The sequence below is a fragment of the Portunus trituberculatus genome, chromosome 3 (genome assembly GCF_017591435.1).
Source record: "Portunus trituberculatus isolate SZX2019 chromosome 3, ASM1759143v1, whole genome shotgun sequence".
In the NCBI taxonomy this organism is placed as follows: Eukaryota; Metazoa; Arthropoda; class Malacostraca; order Decapoda; family Portunidae; genus Portunus; species Portunus trituberculatus.
Window position 1 is genome coordinate 2387399 of NC_059257.1, and position 20089 is coordinate 2407487.

Consider the following 20089-nt stretch of genomic DNA (forward strand, 5'->3'; position numbering starts at 1 on the left):
AGTTTCTTTCTTGTTTCACCAGCGGCATACAAGCAAGGGGAAGTAAAAACACACAGGGAAACATACATATGAAACTCTTAGATGTTTCATCATAACTGGTGTGAGGGCCACCGCTTTATTTCCCCTTTATTTAATGATATTATATGTGTAGCCTCTGGCCCAAGCGCGGGCTGTCGCTGTTCCGCTGTGCGGCCAAACCCCCCTCTCTTTGTTTCCACCATTTTGTTGTGTCTGCGAGCCTCAGTACCGAATTAGCCTTCAGCGGAGATAGACACCACTCTCGTCGGTCTGGCACAGTGAGAGAGACGCGTGTTGGCTGGGCTTTCGAAGTACTCGCTAGTCATTGGTCTGGGAGTTGTGCCCTCCTGTTGAGTAGCTGGCTTGTTACTCGGTAGACCGTGGCTGTGTTAGAACAACGGGCTTGTTGTTCTGAGAGAGTGTGGCCGGTTGGGTCTATATTTCCTGTTTGCGTTCTTCCACTCGGGTGTGGCGACGCGGAGGGACGCGTTATTGTTTCGTCCCGTTGTTGCTGTTGGTGGCTGTGGTCACCAGTGTGTTTGGTGGGCGGTTGTGTGCCCCCATCATCTATTGTGTAGTATCAATAGTATACTGTTTATAGTACCGGCCAGTCTTCAGCGGAGTTAACACGTACGTTCTCGGCACAGGAAGAGACACGTGTGGCTGGACTGAGCTTTCAAGTACTCATTAGTCATTGGTCTGGGAGTTGTGCCCTCCCTTGAGTAGCTGGCTTGCTACTGGGTAGACCGTGACTGTTAGAGCAACAGGCTTGTTGCTCTGAGAGAGGTGTAGTAGGTTTGGCTGCACTTCTGTTTTGCGTCCGCCCGGTAGTGTGGGAGAGACGCGGCATTGTCTCGTCCTGTTTGTTTCGTTAGTGGCCGTGGTCACCAGTGGGGTTTGGTGGGCATCTGTGTGCCTCCACCATTTTTTGTATAGTTTCAGTAGTATACTGTATTGTAGTGGTAGTAGCCACGCACACTATTGAATGCTGAGAGGCTTCATGTCGGCCAGTGGTGCGTAGTTGTCGTCCGCCAGACTTGTCTGCGACAAGTATTTGGACGAGTGTATAGTGGGTGTCACCCGTAGGTGGTGTCTGGGCTTGTGTGTACATCACCGGATGTGCTGTACACATCATATATTGCAGTAGTAGTAGGCTAGGGATGTCAGTCTAACAGGTGTTGGTAAGCACTTATTGTACTAGGATAGTATAGTAATATATATATTGCGCGTGTTGTCACAGTCTGTGATTCATCACCGTCTGTGGACAAGGCGTGTGGAGAGGCAATAATACTTCATAGAGAAGTGGGTGGAATTGTCCTTGTGGGCGGTTTCTCTAGGGGGTATTAAGGCCTCGCCCTGTTACACATAACATCTACCATTTATAAATTCTACTAGGTTGGGTACAGGAGGAGAAGGAGTTGCTGAGGAGATTCCCTTACAGTGGGGGAAATTATACACTGTTGGCGACCTTGAAAGAACCTGGGGGTTACGGCGGCTGTGAGTTATAGTAGTGGGGACTCTGTGGAGTGTTTTATAATCCCCACTGTACTGATTGTAACAAAGTTGGCGATTTTGCCAGAATAACCGTCTAGTGAGCTGTAGCAGCTAACCGCAGCCGTGTGGCGTACGTAAACCATAGCACTGGTAAAAAATAAGAATGTTGTCAGCTTGTAGACGGTAAGATAAATTAGACTGAATCAGAGTAAAGAACATAGGTGCCAGAAAGTTAGGTAATAGAAAATTGTAAGGAGAGGTTTTCATGAAGCAGAAATATTTTTTTTTTTTTTTTTTTTTTTTTTTTTTTTACATTACAAGGGCACTGGCCAAGGGAAAACAAAGTGTTGGAAAAAAAAATCCCGCTGGTTGCCAGGCCCTGTTAAGAGGAAAGTAGGAGAAAGAGAAAAAACAAAAAAATCTAAAAGGAGGGTCCAGTTAACGTAAGAGGTGTCTTGACACTCCTCTTTTGAAAGAGTTTAAGTCATAGGCAGGTGGAAATACAGACACAGGTAGAGAGTTCCAGAGTTTACCAGTGTAGGGAATGAAGGAGTGAAGATACTGGTTAACTCTTGCATTAGGAAGATGGACAGAATAGGGATGAGAAGAAGTAGAGAGTCTTGTGCAGCGAGGCCGCAGGAGGGGGAAGGCATGCAGTTAGCAAGTTCAGAAGAGCAGACAGCATGAAAACAGCGGTAGAAGACAGATAAAGATGCAACATTGCGGCGGTGACTTAAAGAATCAAGACAGTCAGTTAGAGGAGAAGAGTTGATAAGACGAAAAGCTTTAGATTCCACCTTGTTTAGTAAAGCTGTGTGTGGATCCCCAGACATGAGAGCCATACTCCATACACGGGCGGATAAGGCCCTTGTACAGAGCAAGCAGCTGGGAGGAGAGAAAATGGACGAAGACGCCACAGGACACCTAACTTCTTGGAAGCTGATTTAGCAAGAGTAGAGATGTGAAATTTCCAGTTTAGATTTTTAGTGAAGGATAGACCGAGTGTGTTTAATGTAGAGGAGAGGGAAGTTGAGTGTTATTGAAGAAGAGAGGATAGTTGTCTGGAAGGTTATGTCGAGTAGATAGTTGTAGAAATTGAGTTTTGAGGCATTGAACAAAACCAGGTTTTCTCTGCCCCAATCAGAAACAAGTGAAAGATCAGAAGTTAGGCGTCCTATAGCATCTCGCCTTGAGTCATTTAATTGTTGTTGGGTTGGGCGTCTGTTGAACGCTGTTGAATAATGCAAGGTGGTATCATCAGCATAGGAGTGGATAGGGCATTGAGTCAGATTTAGGAGATCATTGATGAATAATAGAAAGAGAGTGGGTGATAGGACAGAACCCTGTGGAACACCACTGTTGATAGTTTTAGGGGAAGAACAGTGACCGTCTACTACAGCAGCAATAGAACGATCGGAAAGGAAACTGGAGATGAAGGTACAGAGAGAAGGATAGAATCCGTAGGAGGGTAGTTTAGAAATTAAAGATTTGTGCCAGACTCTATCGAAGGCTTTCGATATGTCAAGGCCGACAGCAAAGGTTTCACCGAAGTCCCTAAAGAGGATGACCAAGATTCAGTTAGGAAAGTAAGAAGATCACCAGTAGATCTGCCTTTACGGAAACCATACTGGCAATCAGAGAGAAGGTTGTGAGCTGATAGATGCCTCATTATCTTCCTATTAAGGATAGACTCAAAGGCTTTAGAAAGGCAGGAAATCAAAGCTATAGGGCGGTAGTTAGAAGGATTGGAGTGGTCACCTTTTTAGGGACAGGTTGAATGTGAGCAAACTTCCAGCAAGAAGGATAAATAGAAGTAGAGAGACACAGATGAAAGAGTTTGACCAGGCAGTGAGCGAGTTCGGAAGCACAGTTTTGAGAACAACAGGAGGGACTCCATCCGGACCGTAAGCCTTCCGAGAATCAAGGCCAGAGAGGGCCAGGAAAACGTCTTTATAAAGAATTTTAATTTTAGGGATGAAGTAGTCAGAGGGTGGAGGAGTAGGAGGAATATGCCCAGAATCATCCAAAGTTGAGTTGGTAGCAAAGGTTTGAGCGAAGAGTTCAGCTTTAGAAAAGAAGAGACAGCTGTAGAGCCATCTGGATGAAGTAAAGGAGGGAAAGACGAAGAAGTAAAGTTGTTAGAGATATTATTGGCTAGATGCCAGAAATCTCGAGAGGAGTTAGAATTGGAAAGACTTTGACATTTTCTATTGATGAAAGAGTTTTAGTAAGTTGGAGAATAGATTTGGCATGATTACGGGCAGAAATATATAGGGCATGAGTTTCAGCAGTTGGATGGCTACGGAACCGTTTGTGAGCCGCCTCTCTATCATTGACAGCACGAGAACAAGCAGAGTTAAACCAAGGCTTTTTAGCTTTAGGGTTAGAGAAAGTATGAGGAATGTATAGCTCCATGCCAGAGATAATCACCTCTGTTATGCGCTCGGCACAAAGAGAAGGATCTCTGACATGAAAACAATAATCATCCCAAGGAAATCAGAATAGTACTGCCTTAGTTCCTCCCACTTAGCAGAGTTAAAATGCCAGAAGCACCTCCGCTTAGGCGGGTCCTGAGGCTGCACTGGAGTGATAGAACAGGTAGCGGAAATTAGATTGTGGTCGGAGGAGCCCAACGGAGAGGAAAGTTTAACAGAGTAAGCAGAAGGGTTGGAGGTTAGGAAAAGATCAAGAATGTTGGGCGTGTCTCCAAGGCGGTCAGGAATACGGGTAGGGAACTGCACTAGCTGCTCTAGGTCATGAAGGATAGCAAAGTTGAAGGTTTGTTCACCAGGTTGGTCAGTGAAAGAAGATGAAAGCCAAAGCTGGTGGTGAACATTGAAATCCCCTAAAATGGAGATCTCAGCAAAAGGAAAGTGAGATAAGATGTGCTCCACCTTGGAAGTCAAATAGTCAAAGAATTTTACATAGTCAGAGGAATTAGGTGAGAGGTATACAGCACAGATGAATTTAGTTAGAGAGTGACATTGAAGTCTTAGCCAGATGGTAGAAAATTCTGAAGATTCAAGATTGTGGGCACGAGAGCAAGTGGTGTCGTTACGCACGTATGCGCAACATCCAGCTTTGGATTGAAAATGAGGATAGAGCAAGTAGGAGGGAACAGAAAAGGGGCTGCTGTCAGTAGTCACAGACAACTGTGTTTCGGTTAGGAAGAGAAGATGAGGTTTAGTAGAGGAGAGGTGGTGTTCCACAGATTGAAAATTAGAACGAAGGCCACGAATGTTGCAGAAATTGATAGTGAAAGTATTAGATGAAGTGTCAAGACACCCAAGGTCGACAGCAGAGGGGCAGTCCGACCTGGGGACATTTATTGGTAAACATGAATATCATATTTATAGAGAGAAAAAGGAAAAATATATATGAAGTAGTTGTGATATAAAACGAGCAAATGGAAGGAATGTTGAAATTTTGGGAGGATGAAGCAAGCGTGAGTCACCCTACGTAAAGATACAACAGCGGAGGTAACTATTTTAATGGAGAAAGAATTGTATATTATTTGAACTTTTAACGTGTTGGTATGTACAGAGGAGGTGATATCGACAATGTTGGTGAGTAAATTGAAGGAAGAAATATGGGAATTATATGGGTTAATAAATGTTGTATGGGAACCTGGGAGAGACGCGGAAGCGTAGGAGTGATAAGCCATAGATAAACTCAGTTGATAAGATGACCAGAGGTAGAAGGAAATCCTGGAGGTGAGAACAGAACATTTTATTCATGCACCAAGAAAATGATCAGCCATGTATTATGAAACATAGGGATATAAAGGGGGAAGTTAAGATAAAGTACAGGGAAGGCGAGAGTCAGGTAACACTGTTGGAACAGTGCCAGACCATGTGACTGAAGGAATATTGGCTGGACCCTGACTCACGAGATTATCTCTGTGACTGATATGAGTAGATGGAAAGGTAGCTAAGTGACCACTACAGTCTCTATTATGTTAATAAGTAATACAGAAAATTGCAGTGATTGAGTATGTAAATGAAGAACTTAACCATATGAATAACAAAATGAGTATAGAAAGGTAGACAAATGTTAATGAAATTATTATTATATTTCACGAAAGATAATAAACATGTTGATTATATTGAAATGTTGATCATTTTTATTGTAAAGAAAGTTTGTATGTGACAGAGAATGTTAAAGGGTAACGTAAGCAGAGGAATAGGTTTTAACAAGTTGAGGTGAAAGAGTTCTTTAAAATCACCGTAAGCACGGACATTTAACAGCGAGAAGTGTCTATGTTTAAATTAGTTGAGAGCGAGGCATTACAAGAACGTACTGCTTAACAGGCCGACATCCCGCGTATACTTACAATAAACTTGGCCATAATAATTATTGGAGAAGAATTATCGGGTTTGAAAGAGTATCTTGATAAGAACGATGGCGGTCAAAACTCTAGATAACGTCAGAGATCCTTGTAGTGGTCACAGGCTAAATCTAACATACCCGAATTAGATAAAATCTATATTAATGGCTGAAGCTGACATCGAAATGAAGTATATTCAAAGGCGAGAAATGTGTTATAATGAGGTTATCTTACGTAGATAAACATGAATAATGAAATATGGTGTGTAAAGTATTATTTGAAAATCAGAGAAAGATAGATTGGTGCATGAAAAAGGGTAGTGAAAAGATAAATTGATGAATGCTGCATGAAAAGTGATTATTGGAAAATAGGGATGATGGAAAAGAAACAGTGAGATGGCTATAGTGAAAATTGTGAGTATAGTGGGAAGAGAGATAAATGCAGGAAAAAATGGTGAAACAAGTAATTGAGAAGTCGGAAGCATGAAAATACGAGTATGGTGATGTGAGAGTATATAGTGAGATGATTATCTTGAATATATATGGTGTAGCATGAAAAAAATTGTGAGATGGAAATATTGAGGATATTTGTGGAAGTAAATCTATTGAATATACTGAAGCATGCATATATGATGTGGTGAGTTTATTATGAGAATGGTGTGGTGACATGACATTGAATATTGTGAGTATATATTGCAGCATGGTATAGTGGAATATTGGAAGTATTTGAATATATTGAGTATATTGAGGCATGTATAATAGTGAGTATATATGACGATAATGAGTACAGTGAGTATATATTGCAGCATATAGTGAAATATTGAGTGAAATATTGAGAATATTTGAATATATTGAATATATTGAAGAATGCATAATAGTGAGTATATATGAGGATAATGAGTACAGTGAGTATATATTGCAGCATGATATAGAGAAATATTGAGAATAATTGGATCTATTGAGTATATTGAAGCATGCATATATGGTGAAACTATTATATTGAGAATGATATGGTGGCATGAACATTGTTGGTATATATTTGCAGCATGGTTATATAGTGAAAAGGAAATTTTGAGAATATTGGTGAAGTAAAAATATTGAGTATATAAAACGAGGCATGGATATATGATGAAATTAATATGTTGAGAGTAATTTGGTGACCTGAATATAGTGAGTGGATATTGAAGCATGAGGATGTAGTGAAGTGAATATATGCAGAAAATGTGGTAAGGTGAATATTTTGAGTAATTAGAGTGAAGCATGAAGATAATGAGTATAGTGAGGATATATTTAAAGCTGAGGATAATGAATATAGTGAATATATATTTGAAGCATGAGGAAAATGAGTATAGTGAATATATATTGGAGATATAGTGAGACATATATGTTGAGAATATAGACTGAGGCCTGCAGTACTAGTGAGATGAGTATGTTGATAACTGTGTATTTCATGCATGAAAAATGAGGATAAAGTGAGAATATTGGTAATTGTGAGGATATCAAAGTTGAAGCATGACGGGAGATGAATCTTGAATATAGTGAAATATTGATGTGAAATAGAGATTGATGCATGCAGAAATGAAGGGAGATGAATCTTGAATATTGTGAAATATTGATATGAAATATATATTTGGGCATGCTGCAATGGTGATGATTATGAATACTGTATGTTGAAATATTGAATGCTGCATGAAGAGATATCGAAATGAGAGTATTAATATTTTTGAGTATAGTGAATGAATATATTGGTGGGGGTGAAGAAATTGTGAAATGAGTATATTGGAAATAGTGAATATATTGAGCGTGTATATTGGTAATTATGGGTATATTGAATACAGATCCATGCATGAAGATATGGTGAAACTCAGATGTTGATAGTGGTATTGAAATAGTGAAGAAAGAGAAATAAGTATTTTGGTAGTGGTGAGTATGTTGAAATATATATTGATATGATGGAAGTATGTTGAAATTAAGTATGAAAAGGATATCCGTAAAAAAATAGTGTGGAAATTTTATGGTGGAAATGAAATGCATACTAGGAGAAAATGAGATAAAAAGCAGTTGCAGTTGAGTGAAATCATATCATGAAAGGAAGGGGAATTATTGTGCGGTAGAAGAAAAATGGGTAACGTATAATTGAGACGTATAGAAGCAACTTGAGATGGTTAAAAGAAAAATAATGAGGATAAAGAAGGTAAAATATTGGAAAGGTGAGAAAAAAAATAAAAATGGAGTAACCATGAAATAAGAGATGTAAAAAGTGTAAAACATACAGGTGTGACTTCTGAATTGATTAGTTTATGTCGAGCATGCTCAAATTGAATTGATGAGGTAAGATGTTGCGAGATAAATGTAAATGTGCATTATTTAATTCCCGGGAACTGACGCGTCAGATAATGGTGAATGATCCTTGTATACGCGTGTGCCTAGCTAACTTGCACACTTCCTGCTGACCTAGGGGCATGGCAGTGTACAAGTTACTCTGTCTAGGTGTTGTTAATATTGTTTAAGAAGGAGAGAGGAAAATGCGAAGGATAAATTTGTAATTCCTGTCTGGGGATGAGCCAATTCAGAACGATGGGAGACGCCTCAGATGTTCTTTTCGACAAGTACCCAGGTGTGGAAGAGTTTTGAGCGTATACAACACAAGGATTATAATTATGAAGTGGGCCCACAAACACAAATAAAAAATAAAACAATTCAATGCTAAATATTGCAAATAAAAAGGAATAAAAAGAACAATACAGAAAATATCAAAGTCACAAAGATACAAAAGAAAATTTATTGCAAGTATAAATAAAAGGGAAATGTATTATGTCACTGGAAGTTGATTAGATAGATAAATGTTGAGTTACCGTGCGATATGTGTTTGCTAAATGATGTCGTTATTAAGCTGGAAAAAAATGTTGAGGAATGTTATGTGAAAAATGTTATGTAGGGTTGATGAGAACACAAGATGTAAAATTTTGAAGTGTCAAGGGGGTGAAGGTCAAATTGGTCAGGTGAAAATATGGTGATTCGTAAGGAGGGATGGCAGGGATATCAGAAACATCTCAGTAAGGTCCGAAGAGGGAAAACTAAAGAGTTTAGAGTGTGTATATTTGAAACCGAAATTTCTTGTTGTTGTAGAGCTGAAATGTAGCAGAGAAACGCGATACACGAATACAAGACACACTTATTATGAAAATGTGGTAGCAGTATAATGGTTAAAAAAAATGTATTTCGGTTTATCTTTGAAGATCTTGTTATGATATTGTATAAGAGGAGGAATTAAGGTAGTAAATTTAATAAGAGAGTGAAATCAGTGAAAGTGTATGATAGATATTGTAGTGCCTGATAGTTAAAGAGGGACACACAGCAATCAGTCAGCGACGTATAAGGGAGATAAGGTATGTTAGCCCAAGGGATAGGAAACACTGCTTACAGATTAAATACAGATATTTAGAGGCACAGAATAAATGAGATACAGAAAATTTATGAGGTAAAACAAGAAATAGTAATTGCTTATAATTGTTACGGATAATTATACAAAAGAGAATTCACTGAAATGCCTGATGCTGAGTAAGGTGAGAAAAGAAACATATTTCAAGTCATTATATTGTGAGCAAGATGCGATAATGAGTCATGAGCAAAATTTGAGTTGTACTCGACGGTGGAAGGTTAGAGTGTTCTTTTATCAGATTGTTGGCTTACCTTACGGCGATAAGTTCCTTGATGACTGACTATGACACCTAAATTCATGTGGATATTGAATGGAAAATTTGTGCCTTTGTAAGATTCTATGAGCTCGTGTTAAAAGCTAAAAACATCACGGTATAGATATTTTCGTCCAGTAGTAGTACTGTTAAAAGAGTGTAATTATCAGAAAGAAAAAAATGTTGATTTGTCGAAGAAAAGGAACATTGCACGCAACACAAACTCAGAATTAATAGGTGTTTAACTGTTGTAGTGTGGTATTTGATAAAGCAAGATAAAGGTAAAACAAAACAAAATGGGTTCATGTTATCTTGAAATTGAGATTGCTGTGCTTAACTTATTAACAATCATTGTCGTGTATTTAAAGATCAGAATTTGCTCCTTAAGATGATTCAGAAAGAACATGAGATGAAGAAGTTGTGTCAAAATATAATAAGAAGTCATTTCTTACACGAGAAAGATTGATGTTGGTCAATAAATCCATTGCAGTAGTTCAGGGTTATGTTATGATGTGATGAAAACAATGATGACAGTGTACATGTTTCTAAAAGTGTATTGTTGTTCCCTTTTATATATTAGTTGAGAACAGATTGATATGTTTATTTTCCCAAGAGACTAAAGATAGATGAGTTGACTCAAGGCTGATAAGTAGGAGTGACTGCATTACTAACTTGGCTACTACTTACTACTTTAGAGAAATTCCAACCGACACCTTTTATGATGTGGGCAGGATGATGTCCCTTCATTCTTTCCTTAAAGTTATAAGTGTTCTGACTGCATATATGAATATTGAGAATAATTTGAAAAGAAACTGCTGGCTTATAATGCGAATATATGGAAAAATATGATTGATGGTTGATTTCTCTTACTGGTCAAATTGAATGTTATATTTTGTTTCTCCACAAAGGCTGTCTCTAAACTATGAACTTATATAAATATTGCTAATACACGCCTTCTCAGCAGTTAAGGATGTACCTTGTCTCTACACAATGAAAGATAATCTACAGATGCTGATAAAAGCATCAGCCTCCTGGGACCTGGATGATACGGCTGGCTGAGGGGTCAACCTGGTGTCACGAGCGTGGGCGAGGGCCATATCTAGGACTCCCCTGGTTCCAGCAGCTGGGAGCAGGCCTTCCCAACCCACACTCACACCACATCCCCGGATGAGATAACGACCCGCAGCCAAGTAACAGTCAGTTATTGTTCAAATTTTTTTTTAAAGGAAAGGCAGGAAGGTTTATGATAATCTTACGTTTACTCAGTGCGCAGATTATGATTACATGAAGTCAGAAATTTTAAAATCTCAACTCTCACACCAGAAATTTACAGACAACATTATTGCAAAGTGAATAAGAAGCCTGAGAAAACATTTTGGACTTTGCTACTAGGCTGGATCATTTATATTTAATGTGGTTTAGATCCCGTGATGTAATGACGGGTGATGATGAGATTGATTGTGATAAATTCTATCAGTTGACGTTGGTGGAACAGTTCTTGTCAAAGGTGCCAAAGGATACAGAATTCTAGCTCAGGGATAAGGAATTTGATATCAGTGAAATTAAATATGCTGTTACTAAGGCTGAGCATTATTTTGTTAACAAAAGGGCAGCGTTTGGTGTTGCTGACTTTGGTCCTGCCCGAGATCTGACTAACCGTCCCACTAATACTAACAATACTAACCATCCTAAACAAACACGCTATAACACTCAGCACACTGTCCAGCATCCTAATAATGCACTTTTTGCAGGTTCTTCTCAACCCTATAAAAAACCACAACCACCGCAGGGGAAAACCTAGCTCCCCTTACTATTGTAATTTCTGCTGGAGATCTGGAGGACTGTTGTTTTGTTAAGTATGACAAGAGTGGTTTGGCAAAGCCACATGCATTCTCATCGCAGGCTTCAAGATGAGACAACCAGTCCCACAAATGACGTGTGTGGCTGACCCTCATGATACTCGTCCAGTTGTGGAGGAGACAAAGCAAACACCAGCTGCGGACAAACCTCACTTGGGAAGTGAAGTTGCTTTGTCTTATACTTGTACCCCAATTGAGTCATGCTTTTTTTTTCTGGTAATGTTACTCTGCATGGTAAAATATATTATGTTACTATTTTTAGGGACACTGGTGTTACTGGGTCATTACTTATCAGTCCTACGGCTAAACCACTGGAGAGTTGTGAAAGTATTATGATAAGAGGAGTTGCAGGATTTGATACATTACCAAAGGTAACCATTGATCTTAATTGTGATCTAGTGAAGGCAACAGCTGATGTGGGCGTAGTTGATAGTCTACCAGTTCCAGTATTGACCTTTTTAGGGAATAATATTGCAGTTGCTAAAGTTTCTCATCCCATTGTAACTATTGAGCCTTTAAATATTACTGAAACTGTAGCATTGGAGAAGCAGAATCCAGATGTTTTTAATGTAAGTGCTGTAACTCGCACAATGGCGAAGGTGTTGGATTCTCTTCCTGAGATTGTGGAGGACAATGAAATGAGTGAGAATGATGAGAGTAGTAGTGTGGAGTCTGAGGTGTCAGAAGGTGATGTGGCTCGTTTGTTTTAACCTTCTTCACCTATTCTCTTCAGTGATGTTGATACGAATAAGTTTAAAGAGCTACAGATGAATGATCCACAAATTGTACCACTTAAAAACACTGCAGTGGAGGAAAATTTACTTTAAAATGCAAGTGGTGTTGTGTTTTATGAAAAGTGGTTTATAATGGAGGAGATATAGACTTCCTCATGTTAATGTTGATGACGGGGCATGGGATTCTCATCAGCTTGTAGTCCCACAGCAATGCCTCCGTCAGCTGCTAGAAATGGCACATTCTGGACACCTTGGAGTTCGCAAGACCTTGCAACAGCTCAGAGACCACTTCTACTGGAAACACATGAAGGCGAACGTCGCTCACTTTGTCAAGGAGTGTCACCCCTGTCAAGTGGCTGGAAAGCCTAATCAGCCAGTGCCCATGAGTCCTTTGAACTTGTACCTGTTATGAAAAACCCCTTTGAGAGGATTCTACACCTTTAATGAACTTCAAATACCATACATATATACAAACATATACAAACAACAATGTGAACTATGCACGGTGGCTTCCAACACACCTGTTAGATATAATGACCTTGGAGGAGCGACACCCACAAATTGCCGAAGCTTGCCAGGAAGTTTGTTGTGCACAAATCCGACAGAGATTTCTCAGCAATGGCAATCGACCAAGCACATGAGCAAGCCAACGCGGTGGAGCAGTCGGAATCACTGAAGATCCCTCAACAATAAGAAGATGGATGGTTGCTGGCCCTGCAGTGTCACAGCTTGTTGCGCAGTATGAAGAGACGTCAGAGTTGAGGGAAGTGTTAAAGCAGACGGAACATCTTGAACAGATTCCCAGTGACCAGAGAAGCTTTCTGTAGAAGGTCCGAAGGTTGACAAACACACTGGAGGAAATGGGCAATCCATTTCAAGAAGAAACAGGCGATCTGCTCAGCCTGGACACCAAGGATATAGCATCCTCAGACAGTGCTGTAAGGATTGCTACTCACCTTTCCACTGGTAATGCATCCTTTGAGGCACGCTTAGAGGCACTAGAGCATGAAGAAACCAGTTCGTTCTATGCACCGATCAAGAAGACAAAGATGGACTTCTTCCAACAAGAAAAGCTCCGCACTATTGCAAAGGAGAAGGTACTGAAGGAAGACTGTCAACTCCTCGAAACTGTTCATTTCCTGCCAGAACAGAGAATGCGATCTACACGAATTCTTCCGCCACGATAATCAGCCATTTCCAGCATCTCTTAGTGACGGAGGGAGGTTGCATGTCTGCCAGAAATCACAGCTAGCTGTCGTGCTGGAGGGCATGGTTACACTCCCTGATGCACAACTTGTGATTGATGTCATTAGCATTGATGGTTCAGCTCTTATCAACACGTTGCCACCAAGAATGTCAAAGACATTTGCAAAGTATGCTGAGATGGAATTAATTCCCAAGGTCGATGCATTTTCCAGAAAGTACCATAGAACTGACATTGTGTTCCACACATACCAGGCATCGAGTCTCAAATCCGAAACTAGATCAAAACGAGGTCAGGGAGCCAGACGCCGGGTCACAGGGACAGGGAAATTACTGAGAAACTGGCGCAACTTTCTGCGTCATTCTGCTAACAAAACTGAACTGTTTGCCTACCTGGCTGAGAAAGTGGTAGAACACCATAGTGAAAACAGAATCATCGTTACTAGAGGTCCAGATGCCCTCAGCAACCATCCCAAGTTTAGCCTCAGTGGGATATCACCCTGCAGTCACAAGGAAGCTGACACAAGAGTCTTCCTACATGCCAAGGATGCAGCAAAGGGGGACTTCAAAACAGTAATGATCAGTGCCAATGACACAGATGTCTTTGTGATCGCAGTTGCCACTTTCTCGCAATTACAGGAACTGAGACTTCAGGAACTGTGGCTAGCTTTTGGCCAAGGATGGAATCTGAAGTGGATCCCAGTGCATGAGCTGACCACATCCCTCGCTCCAGAGAGAAGTAGTAGTATGCTCTTCTTCCACGCTTTCACAGGTTGTGACACTGTGTCTGCATTCCGCGGACATGGCAAAAAGTCAGCCTGGCAGACATGGGATGTGTGCCCTGAGGCTTCAGATGTCTTCACCAAACTGAGCTGCTATCCTGCAGACGTTGAAGAATATGACACTGTGATGTTGGAGAAGTTTGTCGTCACGATGTATGACCGATCCAGTTCAACTGAAGCTGTTGATGATGCACGACTGGAACTGTTTGCCAGGAAGCAGATATCCTACCAAGCTATTCCCCCAACTCGAGCAGCTCTTGTTCAGCACATCAGACGTACTGCATACCAGGCAGCATGTATGTGGAGTCAGGCTTTGGTGTGCCAGCCTGAAGAGGAGAGTCCTGCTGAATGGGGATGGAAACAAGGAGACTGCTGGAGCATCCTATGGTCTGCACTCCCACCAGTTGCTCAGAGTTATTTTAGCAGCTGACGAAATGCCAGTGCAAGACGCAGTGTCACGGACGGTGCAAATGTTACAAGTATGGTTTGAGCTGTACGGCCATGTGCAGCTGCAGTTGCTCAGAATAGTGTTTACATGTGGTAAAAACATTGTTTTGTGTTTTTTTAATGATTTTTAGAGCCTTGAATTTGTCATAATTGAATTATACATTGCCAAAAATGTAAGAAATGGTGTTAATATCAAAATCGATTAAGAAGATCCAGAGATATACTAAAAGAGCCAAAAATATGACGGTAATGTCCGCCATCTTGAAAAATGGCCGCTATTTTGGATTTTTATGTGGCTAACGTTCTTTGATGAAAAAAAAATGCTAAAAAATAATGTGCATGCCAAATTTGGCACTTATATGACAATTTGAAGAATTGTTTCAATTATCTGCCTCACTAGGCGGCTTTCATCGTACTCCAGCATTCTTCTATTGGAATTAGTGAAGCACTGTAAGGACTCATACCACCCCAGACCCCCCCAAATGGTAACCGCCTTGTCGTGATGGGGGGCTTGCGTGCCCCTGTGACCTGGCGAGCTAGGCTAGAGAGGGCTTAGGCCCCTGCTCTGCCCTTTCGAGGGGGAGAGGGCTACCCATGCTAGTAAGGTCGCCAGTGAGGGGCCAGACTAAATGGTTCCTACGTAGGCTGCCAGTGGACCATCGGAGCCACCCGCTGGAGGGATCGCACAATAAGGGCTATCCTGTGCTGGATGGTTGGGTGTCCAGGCTGGGATGCTTTGGGAGGGGGGTCTCAGCTCTGTCGTGAACAAACTTTCGTATCATGTGGGACCTTTTTTTAAAACGACTGCTCCGCATGGGGACGAGGTACCCCGTCCACGGCAGCCAGCGCTTCCTCCCATTGTAGTCCCAGTAGGTGGTTTCCCTTGCCCCTGGAGCCAATTTTTTCTATAGCTGTTTTATTATGGGAAAACACAAAAAACATTCAGGTTCTCGTGAGGTGGCTGACCTGGCCCACGAAACGTCATCTTCAGGTCTGAGTAAGGAGGAGGATTCCCCTCCACAAAGGCCTCCCACAGCAGTCTCCTGTTCTGGAAGTTCTTCTGAGGGAAGCATTTCTGCTGCATATGACTCTCTTGTAATGGTAAATGTTAATCCATAATTTTCCTATCATAACTTGCACTCACTTCTCAAGGCGTATGGTACGGTTGTTCGCATTCGACTGGTTTATGATAAGGACTTTCCTTCTAACCGCTGCTATGTGACGTTTATGTCATGTGATGAAGCCTGTTTAGCTTATGAACATGTAGCATCTCTGCCCCTCGCGGGCCATGGCTTTAAAACTGAATTTCTCCAGTCAAGTAATATTTCAGACAGTGACATGGATTACATCCCAAATGATTTTGAAAACTATTCAGAGAATTCAGTTCCTGAGGTCCCCCAGATCCCGCCTCCTCATTGGTTTGTGGCGTACTATAGAAATGGGCGTGTGAACTTCATTCATGCCTCCCGGTATCTTGCCAAAGAAATCGGCAGTATTCCTGAGGGAAACCTCAAGAAATATGGTAAAGGGGTGCTAGTGCGAGCTAAAGATATTAAACAAGCGAGGATTTTGCAGCATCTCCCATGTTCTACTGACAGCATGTTTGAGACTGTTAAGGGTCATCCCACCTTTAATTATAGCAAAGGTTGTTTTTATAGTCTAGACCTTTATGAATTTCCAGAGGAGGAAATACTAGCAATGTGTCCTACCTCTGTGTAAAAGGTGACTAAGATGAGGAACTCCTCCAACATGGTCCTTCTCACCTTTTTTTTGGCTCCACCCCCCACTGACCGTGTTAATATCAGGCCTATTAATCTTAGGGTGAGGCGTTTTATTTCCCGTCCTCTTCAGTGCTTCTCGTGCTATGGGTACGGTCACGGCAAAAGCTCGTGTAAAGAAGCTTCCCGATGTGGTAATTGCTCTGCACTCGACTCACATTCAGAGGAGCATTGCAATGGTGCAGCTTATTATTTCCATTGCCGTGATACTCACCAGGTACGTTTCAGGCAATGCCCCAGGTATCACTCCTTGCATTCACATCTCAAGGCGTATGGTACGGTTGTTTGCATTCGACTGGTTTATGATAAGGACTTTCCTTCTAACCGCTGCTATGTGACGTTTATGTCATGTGATGAAGCCCGTTTAGCTTATGAACATGTAGCATCTCTGCCCCTCGCCGGCCATGGCTTTAAAACTGAATTTTCCAGTCACGTAATATTTCAGACAGTGACATGGATTACATCCCAAATGTTTTTGAAAACTACTTAGAATATTCAGTTCCAGCAGTCCGCCAGATCCCACCTCCACGTTGGTTTGTGGCGTACTATAGAAATGGGCGTGGGAATTTCATCCATGCCTCCCGGTACCTGTTCAAAGAAATCGGCACGATTCCTGAGGGGAATCTGAAAAAGTATGGGAAGGGGTTGCTTGTGCGAGCAAAAGATCTTACGCAAGCTAGGATGTTACAACATCTCCTATGCCCTTCTGACAGCATGTTTGAGACTGTTAAGGCTCATCCCACTTTTAACTATAGCAAAGGTTGTGTTTATAGCAAAGACCTCTATGAATTCCCAGAAGAGGAAATACTAGTAATGTGCCCTAGCTCAGTCCAAAAGGTGACTAAGATGAGGAACTCCTCCAACATGGTCCTTCTCACCTTTTTTGGGTCCACCCTTCCTGACCGTGTTAATATCGGTCCTATCAACCTTAGGGTAAGGTGCTTTGTTTCTCGCCCTCTTCAGTGCTTCTCATGCTATGGGTACGGTCACGGGAAAAAGCTCGTGTAAGGAAGCATTCCGATGTGGTAATTGCTCTGCACTCGACTCGCATTCAGAGGAACATTGCAATGGTGCAGCTTATTGTTTTCATTGTCGTGATGCTCACCAGGTACGTTCCAGGCAATGCCCCAGGTATCGCCTGGAGCAGGACATTCTACAGCTTGCCAATAGTCAGGTTATCAGCCTCGGTAGCGCCCTCCGTGAACTCCTGTACCGCCCGAAGGACAGTACTGGTGCGACATCCTATGCATCATTGGCCGCTCGCTCTTCGGCTGAGTCTGCCGGTCCGAAGACAACTCCTCCTGCTACCTCTCACTCTGTTGGGGCGGGTGGTCCTGTTTATCTGGCTAACAGGTTTGCCATTTTGGCTGATGACTCGGTTGAGTCATCTCTTAGAAGTGACGAGAAAAATACGGACTTGACCAAAGTCACCCATGTAGTAGATGTCCATTTGCCATCTGTATCTCCTAAGCCTTTCAAAGGTCTAACTAAGCGTCACCGCGGCTCTGCGGAGTCGTTAGATTTAGCTCAGCATAAACAGTCTAAGTTTTCTCCCGGTGCTTATAATCGTGAGTCCTCCAGGGACCGCTCTGCTAGGGTAGCTCCAATAGTTTCTGTCCAGCCTTCTGTGACGCCCTCCGTCTCAGATCGGGCTTCCTATGATGAGGACGGTCTGAGTATGGAGACGTCCGATGATATTGTCACAGCCGTCCCTCGTGGACCAACTGTATCGGAAAGTGCAGTCCTGCCTGATCCTCGTCCTCCGAGGACCAGTAAAAGTGATGATAGTTCGCATCACCCACCGATAAGCCGAAAGGCTGAGCTCCAACGACCCGGCACATCTCAACTCCCGGTGTCTTCTCGTCGTTTGATTATTTCTAGTCAGGTCAGTCACGGGCAGCCTCAAAAGGCTCGCTCGTCCACTGCACCCAAATTTTCGTCTTCAAGCTTCTACAATGGAACTGTAGAGGCCTTCGCGCCTCGTGGGGGGAACTCCGACCTTTGCTGTCGGAGTTCTCTCCAGCCTGTGTAGCTCTACAAGAGACTATGATAGGTGATAGTACTTATTCTGGTCCTCCTGGCTATCGTGCCTTTTTTAACACTCCTTTCCCTGACCAAGGCCACCACGGTGGCACAGCTATTCTAGTCCGTCAGGATATACCTGTTATCCCGGTACAACTTAACTCTCCCCCTCAGGTGGTTGCTATTAAGGTCTTTATGGGACGACTGTACACCATCTGCAGTTTATATCTCCCTCCTCGGCTTCCTGTCTCCAGGGGTGAGCTTGATGGCCTGGTGCGTCAGCTGACTCCGCCTTTTCTTTTGTTGGGAGAATTTAACGGCCGTCACCCATTGTGGGATGAAGGTGCTAGTAATCCTCGTGGGGTTTCAATCGGTTCTTTTATTGAGGATAAGGGATTGGAGATTTTAAATTCTGGGGATGTTACACATTTCCACACTCCAACTGGGACTTTTACAACTATCGATCTTTCTCTTTGTACATCTAATTATTTCCTTGATTTTAATTTGCGAGTCCTACCGGATTTACACGGTAGTGACCACTTTCCGTTTCTATTGGAATCTGTGAAATCTGAGCCACAGTCCCGGCCACCACGCTGGGTTTTACACAAGGCAGATTGGCCTCAATTCACAGACCTTTGCTCTTTATCCGTCCGCTGGCTGACTTTTCTACTTGTGCTGAGGCTGTTGGTTATTTTACCGATTATTTTACCGCTTTACTAAGCGCCCCGTTCCTTGGTGGAACGCAGCATGCACTGCAGCGGTGAAAGAGAAACGGGCAGCTTTCTCTCGTCTCCGGCGACATCGTGGGGACCCGCAGTGCCTGGAAGCATTTCGGCGCTGCCGAGCTCGGGCCCGCCGCGTTTTGAAAGAGGCACAAAGAGCCTCTTGGAAAGCTTATTTGTCTTCCATTAATGCCCACACTCCTCTTACGGATGTCTTTAACAAAGTCCGCCGAATTGCTGGGAAGTATTCTGCTCTTCCCCCACCAGTTTTGTTGTCTGCTGGGCGAAAGGTGGCAAACCCTAGGACTGTCGCCGACCTCTTCGCGGAGCATTTTGCCAGTGTTTCCCGGAGGCATCCTGCAGCCCTAGGCGCACGTCACCGCCAGAGAATGGAATCTCTCGGCATAAATTTTTCTTCCACAGGAGGGGAGTCTTATAATGTCCCCTTCTCTGCCTCCGAGTTGCGGACTGCTTTGTCCCAGTGTCATGACTCTTCTCCTGGCCCAGATGATATTCCTTATGCCTTCTTGCGCCACATGTCAGACAGTGCTTTTAAGTTTTTATTAAATCTTTACAATATGATTTGGCATACCGGTGACTTTCCTACTTCTTGCGCTGTGGTAGTGGTTCTCCCATTTCCGAAGCCTGGGAAAGATCATCTTTAGGCTACGAATTACCGTCCTTTATCTTTGACGTCTTGTATTTGTAAAGTGTTAGAAAAGATGGTAAATGTAAGACTCATGTGGTACTTGGAGAGGGGGAAGTACTTGTCATCGGTACAGTATGGCTTCCGAAAAATGAGGTCTGCTACGGATGCTCTTTTATCCCTATGGTCTTCTATTTGTGAGGCCTTCGCTTATCACCACCACCAGGTTACTGTATTTTTTGACTTAGAGAAGACCTACGACACAGCTTGGTGTCATGGGATTTTACGTTCCTTGTTTAATTTTGGTCTCCGTGGCCACCTTCCTATTTTTATCCAGACGTCTATTACGGGTTCGTGTGGGGA

The 20089-nt window shown here is 42.4% G+C and overlaps 1 protein-coding gene across 2 annotated transcripts; it reads left to right on the plus strand.

Moving 5' to 3' along the window:
* The first annotated feature begins 10087 nt into the window (after nt 1-10087).
* On the plus strand, nt 10088-14762 carry LOC123509181. 2 transcript variants are annotated; one of them, XM_045263379.1, is made up of 2 exons: nt 10088-10729; nt 11285-14762. In XM_045263379.1, the coding sequence occupies exon 2, from the start codon at nt 13396-13398 to the stop codon at nt 14539-14541; it is 1146 nt and encodes a 381-aa protein (XP_045119314.1). In that variant the 5' UTR covers nt 10088-10729; nt 11285-13395; the 3' UTR covers nt 14542-14762. The 2 variants fall into 2 exon arrangements, with proteins under 2 accessions (XP_045119314.1, XP_045119323.1); XM_045263388.1 differs by having other exon boundaries at nt 10088-10723.
* Nucleotides 14763-20089: the final 5327 nt, after the last annotated feature.